Below are 17,449 nucleotides of genomic sequence, written 5' to 3'. Positions count from 1 at the left end.
GGTTCATCAACTGCAACAATAGCTAAAGAGGCATCAGTAGCTCCTCCAGTAAAAAAAGCAGCACCAGTGGTTCCTCCAGCTAAGGATGATTCGTCAACAGCAGCAATAGCTAAAGAGGCATCAGTAGCTCCTCCAGTAAAAAAAGCAGCACCAGTGGTTCCTCCAGCTAAGGATGATTCATCAACTTCAACAATAGCTAAAGAGGCATCAGTAGCTCCTCCAGTAAAAAAGGCAGCACCAATTATTCCCCCAGCTAAGGATGATTCATCAACAGCTGCAATAGCTAAAGAGGCATCAGTAGCTCCTCCAGCTAAGGATGGTTCATCAACTGCAACAATAGCTAAAGAGGCCTCAGTAGCTCCTCCAGTAAAAAAAGCAGCACCAGTAGTTCCTCCAGCTAAGGATGGTTCATCAACTGCAACAATAGCTAAAGAGGCCTCAGTAGCTCCTCCAGTAAAAAAAGCAGCACCAGTAGTTCCTCCAGCTAAGGATGGTTCATCAACTGCAACAATAGCTAAAGAGGCCTCAGCAGCTCCTCCAGTAAAAAAAGCAGCACCAATAGTTCCTCCAGCTAAGGATGGTTCATCAACAGCAGCAATAGCTAAAGAGGCTTCAGCAGCTCCTCCAGTAAAAAAAGCAGCACCAATAGTTCCTCCAGCTAAGGATGGTTCATCAACTGCAGCAATAGCTAAAGAGGCTTCAGCAGCTCCTCCAGTAAAAAAAGCAGCACCAATAGTTCCTCCAGCTAAGGATGGTTCATCAACTGCAGCAATAGCTAAAGAGGCATCAGTAGCTCCTCCAGTAAAAAAAGCAGCACCGGTAGTTCCTCCAGCTAAGGATGATTCATCAACTGCTGCAGTAGCTAAAGAGACACCAGTAGCTCCTCCAGTAAAAAAAGCAGCACCGGTAGTTCCTCCAGCTAAGGATGATTCATCAACTGCTGCAATAGCCAAAGAGGCATCAGTAGCTCCTCCAGTAAAAAAAGCAGCACCAGTTGCTCCTCCGGTAAAAGGTGTTCCATCACTTGCACCTGTGGTAAAAGAAGCACCAACTCTCACAGCTAAAAAGGAGTCACCTACTCCTGTTCCAATACTTAAAAAACAAGGTTCAATGCCACCACCAATTAAAAAGAGTCCTCCTGCCTTAAAATAATTCCCTTTACAGTCTCCTGAAGGTAGTGGATCATCTAAATCAGTCCCACTAAAGAAGGTTCCATCTGCTCCTATTATAAAGAGTGATTCAGATTTTTCAATCATAAAAGAAGCAGCTCCAGCACATGTGTTAAAAGAAAATTCTCCCGGTTCGTTTTATATGTGGTGAAAGTAATAGATTTATATCAGCTATTATTAACTTTTTTGATGCAAAAAAATAAACAATATTTAAAAAAATTAAATACGGAGATATTTATAATTCATTGCTCGAGTGGTGGTTATACATAAAATTAAATGGATTTCAATACCCTCGATTTAAATTTTCAAAACTATGATCGAATATTTATAAGCTAATTATAAACTATGCATATTTGTACACATTCAAAAAAAATTCTGGGGTAGAAATATCGATGCTTCTGCATTTGTCAACGTCTCGTAATCAGTTAATAGAAGTTTATATGAAATTATTTACAATGAATTATTACTTAAATTCTTTTATATTTTATTTAATTATGTATTATTTTATGTTTGTGCATGCACTTGTAATATTTAGTGTAATTATCAGCAGATTATTTAAATTACTTGATTTTCAATAGAAATAAAAGGACACATTGATTTAAACACATATTAGAATAAATTGTATTATAAATTTTGAACTAATTGATACAAAGTTAGGTCCAGTTAGTTATTAATGCGATTTTCATGCAAATTTTTATTTTCTTAAACACAAATTAAAAACAAGATATATTGGCGCCGGTGTATTTATCTCAATGTCAAAATAAGATCTGATGTGCAATAAAAATAAAAATTGCTGGTATTAAGTACTGTGCAATTTAATCCAAAATAACGGTATGAACTGAGAGCTCCGCGGATAATTGATAGGATGGAAAAAGAGTTTGTAGAATTAATTAAAAAAATAGATGACTTTCACCGCAAAATAGATACTGGAATAATAAAATTAAAGGTAGAAATATTAAATTACTTGGAGGAGCCATTATTTTGTTATTTGAAAGATACAAGAGTTCAAGTTGACGATTTGTACAATGAAACGCGAATGTATTGTTATTCGTATTACGAAAGATTTAATCCAAGATATATGTCGGATGAGGAAATGATAAATAGATATGCAACATCAAAGATGATTGAAATAAAGACAAAAAATTTAATGGAAAGAACAAATTTGATGTTGGAATTAGAAGCTAAGCGTCGTAAAGAAATTGTTTTAAAAATAAAGCCATCAGATAATTAGTATAATAGAAAAAAAACTCATATATTGTACTTATGGGATATAAATAAACTGTTTTTATTAATAACATAAAGGACAAAGTGACTCTCAAATAGAGAATTTGCTTCTCCTTGATATATTAAGTGAATCAATATTTTCTATATTTAGTGTTATTTTTGTTGAAAAAGAGTTCAATAATATAAAGTTTAAATTTATATAAATATATATATATATATATATATACATATATTTGAGTAATGAAATTATACTTACCCTTAATAATGTTTCTAATCTTGTTAATTTTGTTATACTTGTTTTTTTTGTCATATTGAATTTTTTTTTCATACGTTTCATCAAATAGTGAAAATTCATTTGTAATAACACCTCTTTTAGAATTTACATCACTATTATATTTCTAAGTGTTCAATAGTAACAATTTTTGCAGAAGTGTATTCAATTTGGTATGTTATTTTATTTGCGTGGTTTAATTATATTAGTTGTTATTAGTTTGAAAATAGTTAAAATCGTATTAATTATTCATTAGAATTATTTTTAAATAATAATTCACAAAACTTACATTGTCATACAATAATGACTTCATCTCAGTATTGGTTATTTTTTCTTGTTTTATTAGGGGATCGTTACTTTCAGAATACTCAAAAGTATCTATATTCTTTAAAATGTTTAAATATGACTTTTCTATCAATTCAGTTAACAATACCATTTTAAACATAATATAAATTGTAATAACACAAATAATAAGCCAGAATTGTCAACTATTTTTTACTGAAAATTCATAGTTCACATTACATTTGTGTTTATCTTTCATAAAATTATATTAACCTTTTCTTTTGCATGCACTTTCTTGTCAAACAATTCCCGGTAATTACCTTTAGTTTAAATAATGTCAGTGGGGAAAAGGCGCTTAAAGCTTGTTATGCATTTTTAATATTTAGACAACTTGGACTCGGAAATGGGAATATAATAGATTGTAAAATTCAAGACAATGCAAATTTATGCCAACAATTTAATGAACTAAAGATCATCTATTACCTTTCTTGTTTTATATAACTTAAAATATTGTTTGCACTAGTTTTCCCGCGATTTATTTTCTATTTTCATTATATTGATATTGAGACAAGCAAGAGGCGTAAAACACTTTTTCCCTTTGTTTAGAAGCGACATAATTTACCTTGATATGAGAAGATGTATTAGTGAGGAAAGCAGTTTATATGTACATTTTTTAAATTAATTCATATATATATATTTTATCCACCTATGTACATAATAATTAAAAAAAGTAGTTTCAGACCTTCTCATTGCTACTAATAATACTGCCTTATAAAAACATTAAGGTCATTTATCTATTCTGTATTGATGTGAACATATATGATGTAAAAAACATGTAGTAAATGTCTTAATGAATTATAAAGAGGATATTTAAGTTATCGTTTATTTGGGATTTTCTCATTCATAACTGCTGTAAATCGTGGGTTTTTTTTTTTTTTTTTTAAAGAAGCGAGAAATGAAAATATTCAACCATTCGAACTAATATGGTGGTTTAAGTGTTTAAAATGATGAAAATTTGACAGACCTGATCCTACTTCACCTATTTATTTGGTGTATTTGGGGATAACTATGCGGATATTCTGATTATACACATTCATTTACTCGCAGTATTTGTGTATATGTATCTTTATTTCTTCCCTAACAATATATGAGTCCTCATTTTAGCGATTTCATTCAGAAATACAATATGCTACAAAATCATATATATTGATTTCCCCTTCCCCAATGTCACTTAATATACAGTTCACTTCCTCTGGAGAAAGCTTGACCATGGTGCCTACTTTAAGAAGGTTTCTTCTCAGTTCATTGCAACTTATTGTATCTTTTCCATCAGTTATGTAAAATAAGGAACTTATCAAGTCTTTAGCTATAACTCTATCATTATAGACAACCTCGCCTATTTTCAAAACATCATCGAGGGTATACATACCCCTTTCGTGTGACTCTAAATGGAAAAGTGAGTTTATTAAATATAAATAACGATAATGAATATTTATGTTTAAAATAGTATCAATATCGTTAGAAATTGAAATTACCTGCTCTTATTGCAAGTTTGTCTCTTTTTGTGAGCTGAACACCCATCGCATTCAACATGTGTATTAATTTTTCTTCGGATATTTTACCTGTTCTTTCTCTATCAACCACTTTGAAAAATTGCTTTAGTTCGTCAATCTATAAATAATTCAGAAGCAAGTGTCCAATTGTTGTCGTTCGTAAATTAAAAAAAAAGTTCTGATCTAAATATTAATTCTTTAAACTTACTCTTGGTTTTGATAAACCTGACACTTCTTCCAAAATCATTTCTATTTTACAATTGTTTTTTTATTTACAAACAGTACTTATTAAACATTCATCTAATTTTTATGTTTGAATTTTTTTTTGCATAACCATCCACATGAAAGAAAAGTGCTTAAAATTTATTCGTGTAAAAATGCACGCATAAATGCAGCAAGTGAATGAAACAGGATAAATAGTTACTCCGGTAATAAAAAGTGAATTAGAAGTGAAGATAGGAAATGATTTTACATTATTGAATGAAAAAAACTAATTGAAAACACACTTCTTCACTAATAAAAAGTAACAGTAATAATGTATTGATTAAACAAAACAATTCAAACTTTTTTTGTAATGCCGATGATTATATTGAATTTTCAACAATATCACCAACCAAAGTTAATGCTGATACAGTAACAATTCCAATAACAAATGAAAATAACTTTGTGAAGACATGAATATCGCGTTTTTTACTAAAAACTTCTGGAATAACTTCAATACATGAAACATAAAGTATGGTTCCTGCTGCAAGAGCAGTATAAACAGAAGAAACTGTTGAACTTGTTAATGTCACAATGGCACCTAATAAAGAGCCCAAAGGTGAACTTATTGAGAGAAGTAGTATAAACACAAGAGGATTAACTCCCTTTGATGTCAAAGTAACAAAAACGATAAGTGTTTCAATCCATTTATGAGCAAATATAACAGTTGTAATAAGCCATGTTCCAGTAACTGTCTTGGAAGTACCAACAACCATACCCTCAAATAAAGAATGTAAAAATAAAGCACTAACTAGAACAAATCCAATATAAAGAGAATTTAAGCTGTTCTTAGGTTTCTTTTTTTTTGTTTTAACTTTATAACAGCTAACGGTATTTTCTGTGTGTTTGACACAATTTTCGAGTTTGTTTCCTATTATATGTTTGTCAGTTTCACTTGTATTAATAATATAAGATTCATCATCAGAAGTGCACTCCGACGAAACATTTGTACTAATGACATTAGAATTAACTTTTTGGTTATCTAGTTCTCTGTTACCTCTTCCTTCATTTTCTTGCTTCGATTCATGCCCACCAAAGAATTCGTCTGATATACTTTCACAAAGAAGAGAAATTAGAAATCCTAGTAAAATAAAATAACAAACACTATTTACCTTCACTCCTGTTATTGTAAAAACCAAAGACCCAGGCCCAGAATTGGAATCTTCAATAGCTTCTGGAATTAAATGAACGATTGCCAGAGCAATAAAAGCTCCCGCACCGAATGAAGCAAGAATGGGTAATATTTTATTTCTTTTATTAGATTCACCTGATTTTTCATAGTTAATTTTTTTCTGAATATGCACTGGAAACAAATATCCCAAAAGAGCAGAGATAAATAGTAAAATACTACAGATAAATTTGTGCCAGAAGATATCCATGATCAATTCATATATTCTAACTTTAATCAATTATTACTTTAAATTTTCATATATCCTCAAATATATATATATATATATATATGATGATGACTATTCTTTTTCCTAATATTAGTTTATATTTTAAACTAAATATCCAAGCTTAATGGCTTGCAATTAAAAAAAAGAACTTGAATTATATCAGGCTAAAACCAAGTGAAACGAAACTAATAAATTCGAGAAATATCCATTTATTGCAAAATTTTAACTAGTCAAGGTCATGGCCAATAAATTGTAGACATTACAAATATTTCACATATTAATATATTAATTAGCACTATTAATTATATATTTTCCGTATGACTTAAATAAAAAGTGCCATTAAATTTTATTTTAGCGCCAATCAATAGACCAATTATTTGTTTAATGTTTAACCATACAAAAGAGAATTATTTAATATATGATTTTCTTCTTGGATAATTAATTAGATCAACCTTGCCTTTGTACATTCCATTCATACTTGGTGTATTTTGGAGTTTTTTTCTACCTTTCTTTTAATTGACAATATAAGTACTTGTATATAAGAAGTATTTTGTTGTTTATGGGAAATTTTTAAGTAAAATTTCACTTAACTTTAACAATTTCTTGGTGGGAATAAATATATTTAATAATTAATCACAAGTGTTATTGAGTATCATATAGTGAGACTAAGATATTTTTGTTTATGTTGACAGGTTAAGATAATTAGAGACACATTTATTAAAGGCTGATATATTTATATATGCAATTTATTTATAGTAGAAATAATTAAAATAGTTGGTTAAATTATATGTTGATCTTTTCATTGATGTGAATAGCGATATATTCATGAAATGAAGAAAATTTGTGAATTATATACTTTTGATGATCTAGACGAAATAAGAAAGGTAGAACAAATACACTTGGAGAATTTTGAAAAATTGGAACTCGAAGACAAAAATGAAGTGAGTGAGGGATTTAATTTGTATAGGGATGGAGAAAAAAGAGTGAATAATGATGAATTTTCCATTGAAATCTTCAAAAACTTAGCTAAGAACGATTATATAAATGGTGTTACAAATAATACGCGAAATAAAAATAATGAAAGTGCGGATTCAATTGAGCAAATAAGAAATATGGATATTATAAAAAATGTATTAAGTTTGGGCGATATTGAATTGGAAAAAACAGTTAGTCTGGAATTGTGGGAATACTTTAAAGAAATAGGAACAAGTATTTGGCCGTCTTTCCTGAGGTATGAAAATCCACCAAGCCATATTAAAACAATGGAGTCGAGATTTTACCTAAATAAAGATGAGGACTCATCAGAAAGTGTGGTTTATTCTGAGTTTAAGAACAAAGAAAGTGGTTTAGATTATATAAACTATATAAATAGTGTATTAAGAGATATGACAGAGAGGAATAGGTTTAAATCTTTTTTGTTCAATACCTTTGAGAATACAAGGACAGGGTTTATTACTTACTATTTAATAACAAATGGTTTAAAAAAAAGTACAATGTCTCTAAGATGTCAATACTGTGGTTCATCAAACTGCAATAAGATTGTTTCATCTTGTAAATCAAATAGATGTTTTAAATGTTTAATGAAGGGCCATCAAATTAAAGATTGTAATAATAAATCAGGATTTTTTTATCAAAATTACATATTACCAGCAAGGGTTGAAAGGGAATCGTACTTCAAAAAAAAAAGTATAAATGATTTATTTAACTTTAAGAACAAAAATGGCAAGGATAAATCAGATGACAGTAACTCATACATTAATTTGGAATCAAATAGAAAACTTTTTAAATACTGTATTTGTATGGATTGCAACAAGATGGGTCATACAAGCTGTACTTCAAAGCCTCCCTATTTATCCGAAATAAATAATAAGGAAAACCTGTTAAAAACTAAAAATAAATTTATACTAGATTCTGAAACAAACTATCCGCCTTCTCAGCAGAGACGTAAAAAATGTAATCTACCCGATAGTAATAAACTGTTCAATATTTCTCATTTATTACATTACATGAGTAACAATTGCGAAAAAATTGGTGTAGAAATGAATCTAGGTGAGCATTCGGAAAGTGTTGTTAGAAGTAAGAATAGTAGTCAAAAATCAAATAGGGAATCAAAATACAGTAACAACAAGGACGTGAGCAAGTCAAAAACTCATAAAAACATTAAAACTGAAAGCAATACCCGAGATTTTTCCATCAATAAACATGAAAAAAATTTGAATGATAATTATAATTCAAACTCTAATAGTTCTCATTTGATTTATTTGCGTAATACTCCTATCCCATACCATTTTCGTAATTCGCAAATTCCTATTAAAACTCATCCACTACCTCCACCCCTTCCACATCAGCATTCTTCACACCATCCCGTAAATTATAATTATCATTACCCTAATCAGTATTCAACAAATTCCCACATTCCTCAAACATTACATTCACACCCTCACATGCATCCTCCTCCCCATGTCCTCCACCATCCACCTCTCATTCATCCTATTCCTTACAACAACCAGCATCTCATTCAAGTACAAAATAATCATTTGATTCATGACGTGGTACATAGAGAAGTGTTTCACAGAAATCGCAGGTATTTGCACGATGTAAACGGCAGTCAAACTGGGATTATGGATACTGAAGTTAGAGAAGTTAATCCACAATGTAACTATATTGATCAAAACGATGATTATGCGCCTTACTTAACATACAAGAACGTGTCATTACAAACCAATTCCATTTTGTCTCCATTCTCTTCACTAAACCCATTTGATCAAGCTCCCACCAATAACAACAATGGAATTAATGTTACACAAAAAAGGAGGAGGTTTAATAACGGTTTTAACAGAAGGTAAATTATTACGCTATCTAAGTTTTTTATATTCAAATGAATATATGCGAAATATATTGTTTTATTGATTTATATATAACTACTATGTTGATTTGTGAACTTGTTAAAAAAAAATACATTAAAACATTCAAGTTTACACATTAACACACAACATTACTTTCTGCATAACTAAGTTAATTTTCTAGATAATTTAATACATTTCTACATGAGATAAAAGTTAATATAGAATGTTTTAAGCGATATTCTAGATTATTATTCATTTAGGATGTTTTCACTTCTTTTCTTCCATAGGCCCAGAAAAATCATTTGATTCATCACGAAGTGGGGAAGAAACACATTTCTGTATGGGGAAACATGTTACCGCCAAACATGCGTTTTTTGAACAATTGAAAAAAATATGAACATTACTTAATGGTATATAGGGGATATAATTTAGGCCTAGAGATAATTTATTAATAAAGTTAATTAGTAGATTAATTTTACTGTTTTATTCCAGTATATTGCTGCTATTACTGTTGAAATATATAGATGCATATATACTATATGTGTGTGTAAGGAGTACCAATATAATTAACTTGTGGAATAGTTGTAATTATTAAATTTAGTTAGTGGAATAAAAAAGCTTTACTGCTATTTCTTTTTGAACAAAAAAAATTATAACAAATTAATTAATAAATTACTAGTTGGTAAAAAGTATGTTTTATTTTTTTCTACTGGGCTATAGATGAAGTTAATTAGTTTTAAATCAAAGTATAAATATAATTAAATTGGATTGTACTGTATTAATTTTGGGTTTGGGTTTGGGTTTGGGTTTGGGTTTAGCTGAGTTTCATTTTTAATTTATTCGATAAAATTGGTATAGATATTAATATAGTTTGATAGTTAAAATATATTGGTGGTAAATAATAGATATAATTGAATACAGAAATATAACTAAATGTGTAAAGGTAATTTTCATATAATTAGGTGAGACAATGAATGGTTTGAATAAGGAACAAGAAGAATATTCGAGTAATGACGAAAAAAAAAGAATGAGCAGCAACAATATTGACGATAAAAACGATTTGGATGAAAATATGAATGAGACCCTCGTTGAGAAGAATGGTAAAGTTTCAATATGCAATATAGAGTTATTGGTGGAGGAAGACAATGAAATACCTGATTCAATGTTGCATTTTTACAATATTGAGGAAGAATATATTGGCTTTGGAGGTGGTTTTTGTTTCGGCGATAAGTTATACGGAAGTAATGGAGCATGTTCCCACTCCTCTATAACTAAAAACTATTCAAGACTTTGTTACACAACTTTATGGAGGAAACTTCCACAGAACATTCCAGTTAGGGAGTTGGCACTTTCTAGAAGCCATATCGCTGTGTTATTGAATAATGGGCATGTTTACGTAGCATTAAATGAATTAAATGATTCAAATAATGTTAATATAAGTTGTAATACTAACGACGTTAAAAAAAGAGCGGACATTAATAGCAGTTTAAATGATCATCTAAACGATGCAAACGAACAGAGAAACAGCGTAAATAGTGGCAATACACTGCTTTTGGAAAACTGCATTTCAAATAATAACTGGCTTCATATAAAAGAATTGAATGACAAGAATATAAGAGGGATAAAAATAGCATCTTTTGTTTCAAGTTACAATATCTTTGAATATAAAAAAGATAATAAGAGCTTTGTACTCGGTTCATTAAGTGTAGATGGAAGAATATGGGTAGTTGAGTATAACTCAATTACTCAAAATACAAATTTAAGATATTTAGATGTTGGAATATCGGGAAATGAGGGTTATAACAAACTTAATACAAATTGTAAATTAATGAGGGCCATAGATATTACATTCTCTGAAATAAGACCTTTGAATGACGATGAAATAACATCCTTTGATGATTATGATGAGATAAATAAGTTTCCTAATTCTTACGGAATGGCAATAACTTGTGTATTAGGAGACAATGAAAATAATTGTATTGTATTAAAGAATAATTTGGAAATGTTGAAGAGTGATATCATTTTATTAAATAGACCAATTATCTTAGATCTTCCATATGTATGTAGAAAAATATTTTGTGGTATAGACATGGAGTACGGCCTTATTTTACTCCAAAATGGTACCTTATGGAGCTGGGAATTGGATGATAAATTGGACCATAAATTTGATAATGAAATACCTAATTCTCCCGTTCTCCGTCTTCCAATTAGTGCAAGACAGATAGACCAGAATGATGGAAATAGCTATAATGACGATAACTGTATATTAGTTGGTAATCTAAGTCAGGATAATTTTAAATCCTCAATAAAACTTAAAAGAGTTAGTGGTTCATTAAGTGGAAAAAAGGTTATTGATTTTTCAGGTCTTAATGGTGAGTTTGTTGCACTTACGAATGATGGTTTAATAAGTGAATGGAATAGTAAAAAAAGGAAAACATTTTTTATGAGACCTTTAATTGAGGACCCTGTCATTTTCACACCCAAATCTCATTACGAAATTATTAAAATTATGAAGAAAAATGATTCATTTCCGTTTATAGGCAGTAATCAAGCATTTTATCGTGGAATTCAGAGCAATGACATGGTTGATTCAAACACCCCCAATCATTCTCAATTAGAGAAAGAGAGTTTGTCTTTAAATTCTGCTGAGCAGAGGTTAGTGGATTTGATTCAAACTGAAATAAAGGAAATGTACGATTCAAATAATAAAATTATTGGAGTTTGGCTTTTAGAAGGCATCACTCTCATTTTACATAAGGATAGCACCTTAAAAGCCGTTTATAATTATATTGGAAGGGATGGATATAACACAAAAATTGGGTTAGTTCTAGATGACGATAAAACAAATGGTGGAAAACAAGTTTCTTCAATAATTAATAGTATTCAATGGTCATACAAATTAGGAAAATGTATTCCTGCAAATCCGATAGCTCTGGTTGGTCTTCTTTCAAACTTTAGTGAGTATAAGTCTCTTCCTGAAAGGATTAAACAACTGTCGATTCAACGTTCGTTAGTTAAGCTTTCTTTAAGAGAAAGACCAGTTTATCGCATTATTGCTTGTTATGATGCAATTATTTTTGGGGTATTAAGGTCTACCCCCAAATGGCGTCAAAGTAGAAATAGTTTGGGTGGTTCTTCTAAAAGCAAATCAAATTACAATGAAGGAAATGCGGTTAATCAAAGTGTGGCTCAAAACACCGTAGATGTTATTCCTGATGGTGATAAAAAAGAAAATAAAGTCAGTAGTGAAAATGAGACTACAAATGAAGCCGACTCGCTTATAGAAAAAAGTCAAAGAAAGAAGACTTCACCATTAAAAAAACAAAAAGATAAACAAAATCAGAAAAAAATTGACCAAAACAAAAAGAAAATAGAAGTGGAGGTAGATGCTGAACTGGATGAAAAGAATGAAAAGTCATTTAAGAAATTGGACACTAACGATAATGAAATAGAATCAAAACACAATACTATTGATTATATTAATGCAACTGAGAAAATTCATTTCATTGATACTTCTAATTCTTGTGCAAAAAATATTAAACCAGAAAAAAAATTAGCACGAAAAAGCATTACCAAATTATGTGAAAACTCTCATAAAACATCCAGCGAAAATAACGCAGTTCTTACCTCATCATCTAATGATATCAATCATGTTTATCTTCCATCTACCGATTCATCCTTCATATCTTTATTTCCATCTCCTTCCACTATTCCAACCTGTTCGGAAAAGAGGGAGAATAAAACAATAATCAATAAAAACCAAACTGAGTGTAAAAAAAATAAAACCTCTATTCCATGTTCAAGAAAAAGGTCAACTTCCAAATCAAGTTTAAATGTAAGCAAGAAAACCTCCGATTCAAAAACTAAAAAAAGGGAAAGGGAATCATTTAACTCCGAATTTTTGAATGAAAATGCAAATCCAAATATCAGCACCGGTAGAAGTGACGTCAAAGAAGAGTCAACTAGAGTCTTAAACGATGAAAATAAAGACGGTGGCTCGCCTAAATGGGAACCAAAGAAGATAAGTCTAATTGAATACGAGGTTGAGCAAATTCTAAGTATTCGAGAAAAGCCTTTAACAAAACAAAAAGAATATCTGATAAAGTGGAAAGTACCGGGACATCCCGTACAACCAACTTGGGAACCAGAAGAAAATCTAAGTGGTTGTGAAGAGTTACTGAAAGAATTCCTAAGGAGCATTAAAACTTCAAGGTCCGGGAGACTTCTTCTTCCTTGCACGCATACCCACTAATATTAAAGTAAATATTCAATATTAAGGTCTACTCTTCATAAAATATAACGGTAACGCATCAACTATTCTCCCTCTATATACATAATTTGTGATAACCTTTCACTATGTGTACTTGAACTTAACAAGGAAACTTCAACTATTTAAACAACCTTAACGTTTGCATTCGCAACTTAATCGAGTCGTTTTGGCGCCAGTAATTTAAATGTAAATTTGGTCACCTTGAGTCTTAATAGTTCTTAAATAGGGTTTCTTCCCCTTAATTAGTTTCTTATCCTTATCTAACATAAAGTTTAAATATTAATTAATTAGACGCCTTTACGTTTGTAGTATAACTGAGGGAAGTCCATAATCCCCCTTAATTTGTTTTCTTTAGCGACCTCGCATCTTGTCTTTTATTGAAGTCGGGATTGTTAAATGAACAAATTAGCAGTTCGCAGAGCGAAAAAGGAATGTTAGGGAGTAAAAAATAAATTAATAAGATACTAAGTGTAGTTTTATGAATCAGCCTGGGTATGTCGTGTGTTTAAATATTCAATTTAAATGAATATGGATGATTTGAATCTGGAACTCGAGGCTTTAAGGGCTATATACACTGAAAAAGAATTGATAATTGAAAACAATGATGACTTTTGCTCAGTTGACATCCAAATTACTAAAGAAAGAGATCCAGGGTTTAATGGTGTGAATAAGGAAGAAACATTAGGTCCTAGAGAAGACATTGAATTCATCAGAATTAGACTTTTATTGATTCTTGATAAAGACTATCCTGAAAATTCTTGTCCGATTCTTAAAAATGTCAACATAACTTTGTTCGAAGGGAAATACTTTGAATTTTATAAGACAACTTTTGAGGAAGATGGAAACAATACAAATAGTGACTTTAGTTTTGAACATAATAATGATGAAATTGAAATAAACAACTCCACTATAGTATGCTTAAATTCTGACAAAGTATATAATTATTATGACGAAATAAAGAATGATTATATTGGGAGAGTCTGTCTTTTTGATATTATTGAAACTCTTCTATCATTTATTTATGAATTACCCAATGATCTTAATAAGCAGTACCCCTGTTCAGATTTGAGTTGGAATATACAATATAATATGGGTAGCAATAATGAATCAACAAATAATAATACATTTGGCGAAGATATTGATGATTACCATGCTGGTGATGACAAACCTATGTTTTCTGGACTAGCTGATCGTGTTTTATGTTCAATTGAAGAACGAGTTACAACGGATGAATTTAATGCTTGGAAAGAAAAATTTAGAGCTGAGATGATTGAAAAAAATATATGGAAAGGAGAATATCGTGAATTAAATGTCCTCACTGGTAGACAATTATTTGAAAGGGATAGTTCACTTATTAAAAGCGATGAGAGTAGCTCTGCTATTGAAGTTATACAACCTCAAAGTTAAACTTGAAATCAGTATAATCCATTTCATTTGTACATTTTTTTCTTTTTATCAGGTCATCATGCTAAAAAAGGAATAGTAAACAAAACACATCTTTTTAGTGGCAGTATTGACTCTTGTTAATTAAATTTATTTAAGAATAAGTATTCGCTAGATTTCATTTTTTTCAAATAGTTAATTATGTTCGATTTAATTAATATTTAAAATAATTAATCACTAAATAATCCGTCATCTTCATTCATTGTAAATGATTTATTGATTACCGTTGATTCTGTTATTTTGCTTATGTCAAATAAAGATTTACCCTCACTCGTTTTTCGATCTATGTTTAATTCATAATCATTTCCCACATTGTCCAAAACATCTTCACCTGGTGATCGTACTTCATTTTCATCGCTTAATGCCCAGTTTGTTTTTTCTGAATCAATGTTAGTTGTATTATTAAAACCATCATCCTTGTAACTGTAATCTTCATTATTAGCTACCTCATCTACATTATCTTCTATTGAGAATGATTCACTTCTATTTTCCGGTTTTTTTGAATATACCATTTTATCTACTCTATTTGATTCCATATCTTCCCCTACTTCTAACTGCTCCTCTATAACATTACCTGAATTCGCACCTAAATTATCTTCTGTTGCAACATTATTCACTTCGTAGCACTTATCTATCCACGTTGAAAATATATCTACTGCCTCATCAAACTTTCCTATTCTTGTCGTAAATTCTACACCACACACTCTACACGACAAATGCCCAAGTCTTTCCTTATGATTCATTTTTACTCCGACTGTTTTTGTATTGTTGCAAAATGGGCAGTTGAACTCCTTGTCCAACTTTGGTATCTTACTCTTTCTTATCTCCACCTTTTTTGCCTTTCTTTTACCCATTTTATATTACGAATAAAACAACTGATTTAGGAGGAAACCGAAAACAAATCAGATGAAGAGCACAAACTTAAATATATATCCGTTTATATATACAAATATGTATTATTTACGAAACCACTTTTCTATCATTGAATTGTAATTTTTCTACATCAATTCTGACATATTCCTAGGGAAGTTCCCGCCTATATACAACCTGCAATATGTGAATATGACAAATTGCCATTATTCTATATTTGAAATAATGTTGACTATATGCAAGATCAATGATTACTAATGAATAACTGTCTAGAATCTAAACAAGAAAGTTCTATTGATGCTTTGGAGTAAGTTCAGTTTTCATTTTTTCAACATTTCCTTTAAGTCTATATGTCCCTACTTACCATCCAAACAATTTACTAACCTTCTCTCCACTATCGAATAAAACACCGTTTAATCCATACTTATGAACTGTTCTTTAACAATCATTGAACAAATTGATCATTCCGCCTTCAGATTCTTCAGCGGAATAGGTGGAATTCATTTATCTCTTAAGAATGCATTTAAACTGTCTGCATTAGTAAGTAAATGATAAATTTTTGTCTAAGAAAATGAACTTAATTTATTACATAACTTCATTCATAAATTAAAACAAACTTTTTTTGTCCTGTAGAATTCAAACTACAGACTGAATGTTATTAAGGCCTACGAAATAAATGAATTTGCAAATCGAGTCTACAGGAAAAATTTTCCAGAAACGAGTATTTTGTGTAAGAACATTGAGTCTTTAACGATAAATGATATTCCAAAATCTGACATTTGGTTAATAAGTCCCCCTTGTCAGCCTTTTACTAATGGCGGATCTAATAGGGACTCTAATGATAACAGAACTAAACCATTTTTAAGATTAATCGAATTAATGTATGAAATTGGCGATAATGTTCCCAAAGCATGGTTTGTCGAAAATGTTATCAACTTCGAAACATCTAATACTCACAATTTAATGTTGAATATGCTAAATAAACTCAACTTTACTGTATTTGAATTTCTTATTACACCAACAATTATTGGAATACCAAATACGAGGGTTAGATATTATTGCCTTGCAATACGTGACAATGTAATGAGTATTGGTAACAATATTAATATATTATTTAATTCAAATATTAAGCAATTAAAAACAAACTTTTACAATAAATTCAAAGAATATAACGCAGGCAAATTGATATCAAACAAAGCTCATATTAAATCGGAGCATAGTAACATAATTTGTTATCTCCCTTTTGATGAATATAAATGTAACTGCATACTTGACAGTTATTGTAATAAACCTAATTCAATAAGTGATGTAATTGGGAATTTTAACATTAATGAAATCAATGAACTTGTTAATCTTTCAAAAATCATTGTTAATAGTAACCCTTCTTTTAAATTTGATATTGTTAATAAATATTCAAAGGTATCTACAACATTTGCTAGAAGCTACATTAAAACAAAAGGTAGAGGTGGGCCTTTACTCAATTTTTCAATTAATATTAAACCATCAAGCTATAATGACAATATTGATATTTTTGACCACATCTTTAATACATCTGCAGTTGATCCGAGTAGATTCCAAAAAGTGGATAACTTATCAAATGCCAAAATTAGATGTTTTCATCCCATTGAAATTTTATTAATAATGGGTTTTCCGGAGAGTTGGTTTAACGATCTTAATCTTTCGCTTCAACAACAATATTCTCTCATTGGAAATAGTATTTCTGTCTACATTGTAACAATTATATTTTACTTCTTTTTTGAAATTATGGAAAAGACATCAATAACATAAACAATTACACTAAATACTCGAATTTCCAATGTTTACTTAATTTTAGCAGGATAGTTGACATTGTAAATGTTTACA

The 17,449-nt window shown here is 30.0% G+C and overlaps 9 protein-coding genes across 9 annotated transcripts; 5 read left to right on the top strand and 4 right to left on the bottom strand.

Moving 5' to 3' along the window:
* Window positions 1–2,034: 2,034 nt before the first annotated feature.
* FG379_003316 (uncharacterized protein) lies at window positions 2,035–2,400 on the top strand (the record flags this gene model as incomplete). Its single annotated transcript, XM_067328947.1, has 1 exon — window positions 2,035–2,400. The coding sequence occupies one exon, from the start codon at window positions 2,035–2,037 to the stop codon at window positions 2,398–2,400; it is 366 nt and encodes a 121-aa protein (XP_067182630.1).
* Window positions 2,401–2,651: 251 nt separating this feature from the next.
* On the bottom strand, window positions 2,652–3,100 carry FG379_003315 (uncharacterized protein; the record flags this gene model as incomplete). The annotated part of the gene is made up of 2 exons (XM_067328946.1): window positions 2,652–2,663; window positions 2,954–3,100. The coding sequence occupies 2 exons, from the start codon at window positions 3,098–3,100 to the stop codon at window positions 2,652–2,654; spliced, it is 159 nt and encodes a 52-aa protein (XP_067182629.1).
* A 1,015-nt stretch (window positions 3,101–4,115) lies between these two features.
* FG379_003314 (uncharacterized protein) lies at window positions 4,116–4,746 on the bottom strand (the record flags this gene model as incomplete). Its single annotated transcript, XM_067328945.1, has 3 exons — window positions 4,116–4,390; window positions 4,482–4,617; window positions 4,708–4,746. The coding sequence occupies 3 exons, from the start codon at window positions 4,744–4,746 to the stop codon at window positions 4,116–4,118; spliced, it is 450 nt and encodes a 149-aa protein (XP_067182628.1).
* A 337-nt stretch (window positions 4,747–5,083) lies between these two features.
* Window positions 5,084–6,139, bottom strand: FG379_003313 (uncharacterized protein; the record flags this gene model as incomplete). The annotated part of the gene is made up of 1 exon (XM_067328944.1): window positions 5,084–6,139. The coding sequence occupies one exon, from the start codon at window positions 6,137–6,139 to the stop codon at window positions 5,084–5,086; it is 1,056 nt and encodes a 351-aa protein (XP_067182627.1).
* An 848-nt stretch (window positions 6,140–6,987) lies between these two features.
* FG379_003312 (uncharacterized protein) lies at window positions 6,988–9,003 on the top strand (the record flags this gene model as incomplete). Its single annotated transcript, XM_067328943.1, has 1 exon — window positions 6,988–9,003. One exon carries the CDS (start codon window positions 6,988–6,990, stop codon window positions 9,001–9,003), a length of 2,016 nt encoding a protein of 671 aa, XP_067182626.1.
* Window positions 9,004–9,973: 970 nt separating this feature from the next.
* Window positions 9,974–13,255, top strand: FG379_003311 (chromatin associated protein with a chromodomain at the C-terminus; the record flags this gene model as incomplete). Its single annotated transcript, XM_067328942.1, has 1 exon — window positions 9,974–13,255. The coding sequence occupies one exon, from the start codon at window positions 9,974–9,976 to the stop codon at window positions 13,253–13,255; it is 3,282 nt and encodes a 1,093-aa protein (XP_067182625.1).
* A 546-nt stretch (window positions 13,256–13,801) lies between these two features.
* Window positions 13,802–14,680, top strand: FG379_003310 (uncharacterized protein; the record flags this gene model as incomplete). Its single annotated transcript, XM_067328941.1, has 1 exon — window positions 13,802–14,680. One exon carries the CDS (start codon window positions 13,802–13,804, stop codon window positions 14,678–14,680), a length of 879 nt encoding a protein of 292 aa, XP_067182624.1.
* A 206-nt stretch (window positions 14,681–14,886) lies between these two features.
* FG379_003309 (uncharacterized protein) lies at window positions 14,887–15,570 on the bottom strand (the record flags this gene model as incomplete). Its single annotated transcript, XM_067328940.1, has 1 exon — window positions 14,887–15,570. One exon carries the CDS (start codon window positions 15,568–15,570, stop codon window positions 14,887–14,889), a length of 684 nt encoding a protein of 227 aa, XP_067182623.1.
* Window positions 15,571–15,843: 273 nt separating this feature from the next.
* Window positions 15,844–17,374, top strand: FG379_003308 (DNA (cytosine)-methyltransferase domain-containing; the record flags this gene model as incomplete). The annotated part of the gene is made up of 3 exons (XM_067328939.1): window positions 15,844–15,893; window positions 16,063–16,126; window positions 16,220–17,374. The coding sequence occupies 3 exons, from the start codon at window positions 15,844–15,846 to the stop codon at window positions 17,372–17,374; spliced, it is 1,269 nt and encodes a 422-aa protein (XP_067182622.1).
* Window positions 17,375–17,449: the final 75 nt, after the last annotated feature.

This window comes from Cryptosporidium bovis (genome assembly GCF_009768925.1).
Source record: "Cryptosporidium bovis isolate 45015 chromosome Unknown contig_7, whole genome shotgun sequence".
Classification (NCBI taxonomy): Eukaryota; Apicomplexa; class Conoidasida; order Eucoccidiorida; family Cryptosporidiidae; genus Cryptosporidium; species Cryptosporidium bovis.
Note: the sequence above shows the minus strand (reverse complement) of the source record. Positions and strands in the feature narration are given on the sequence as shown.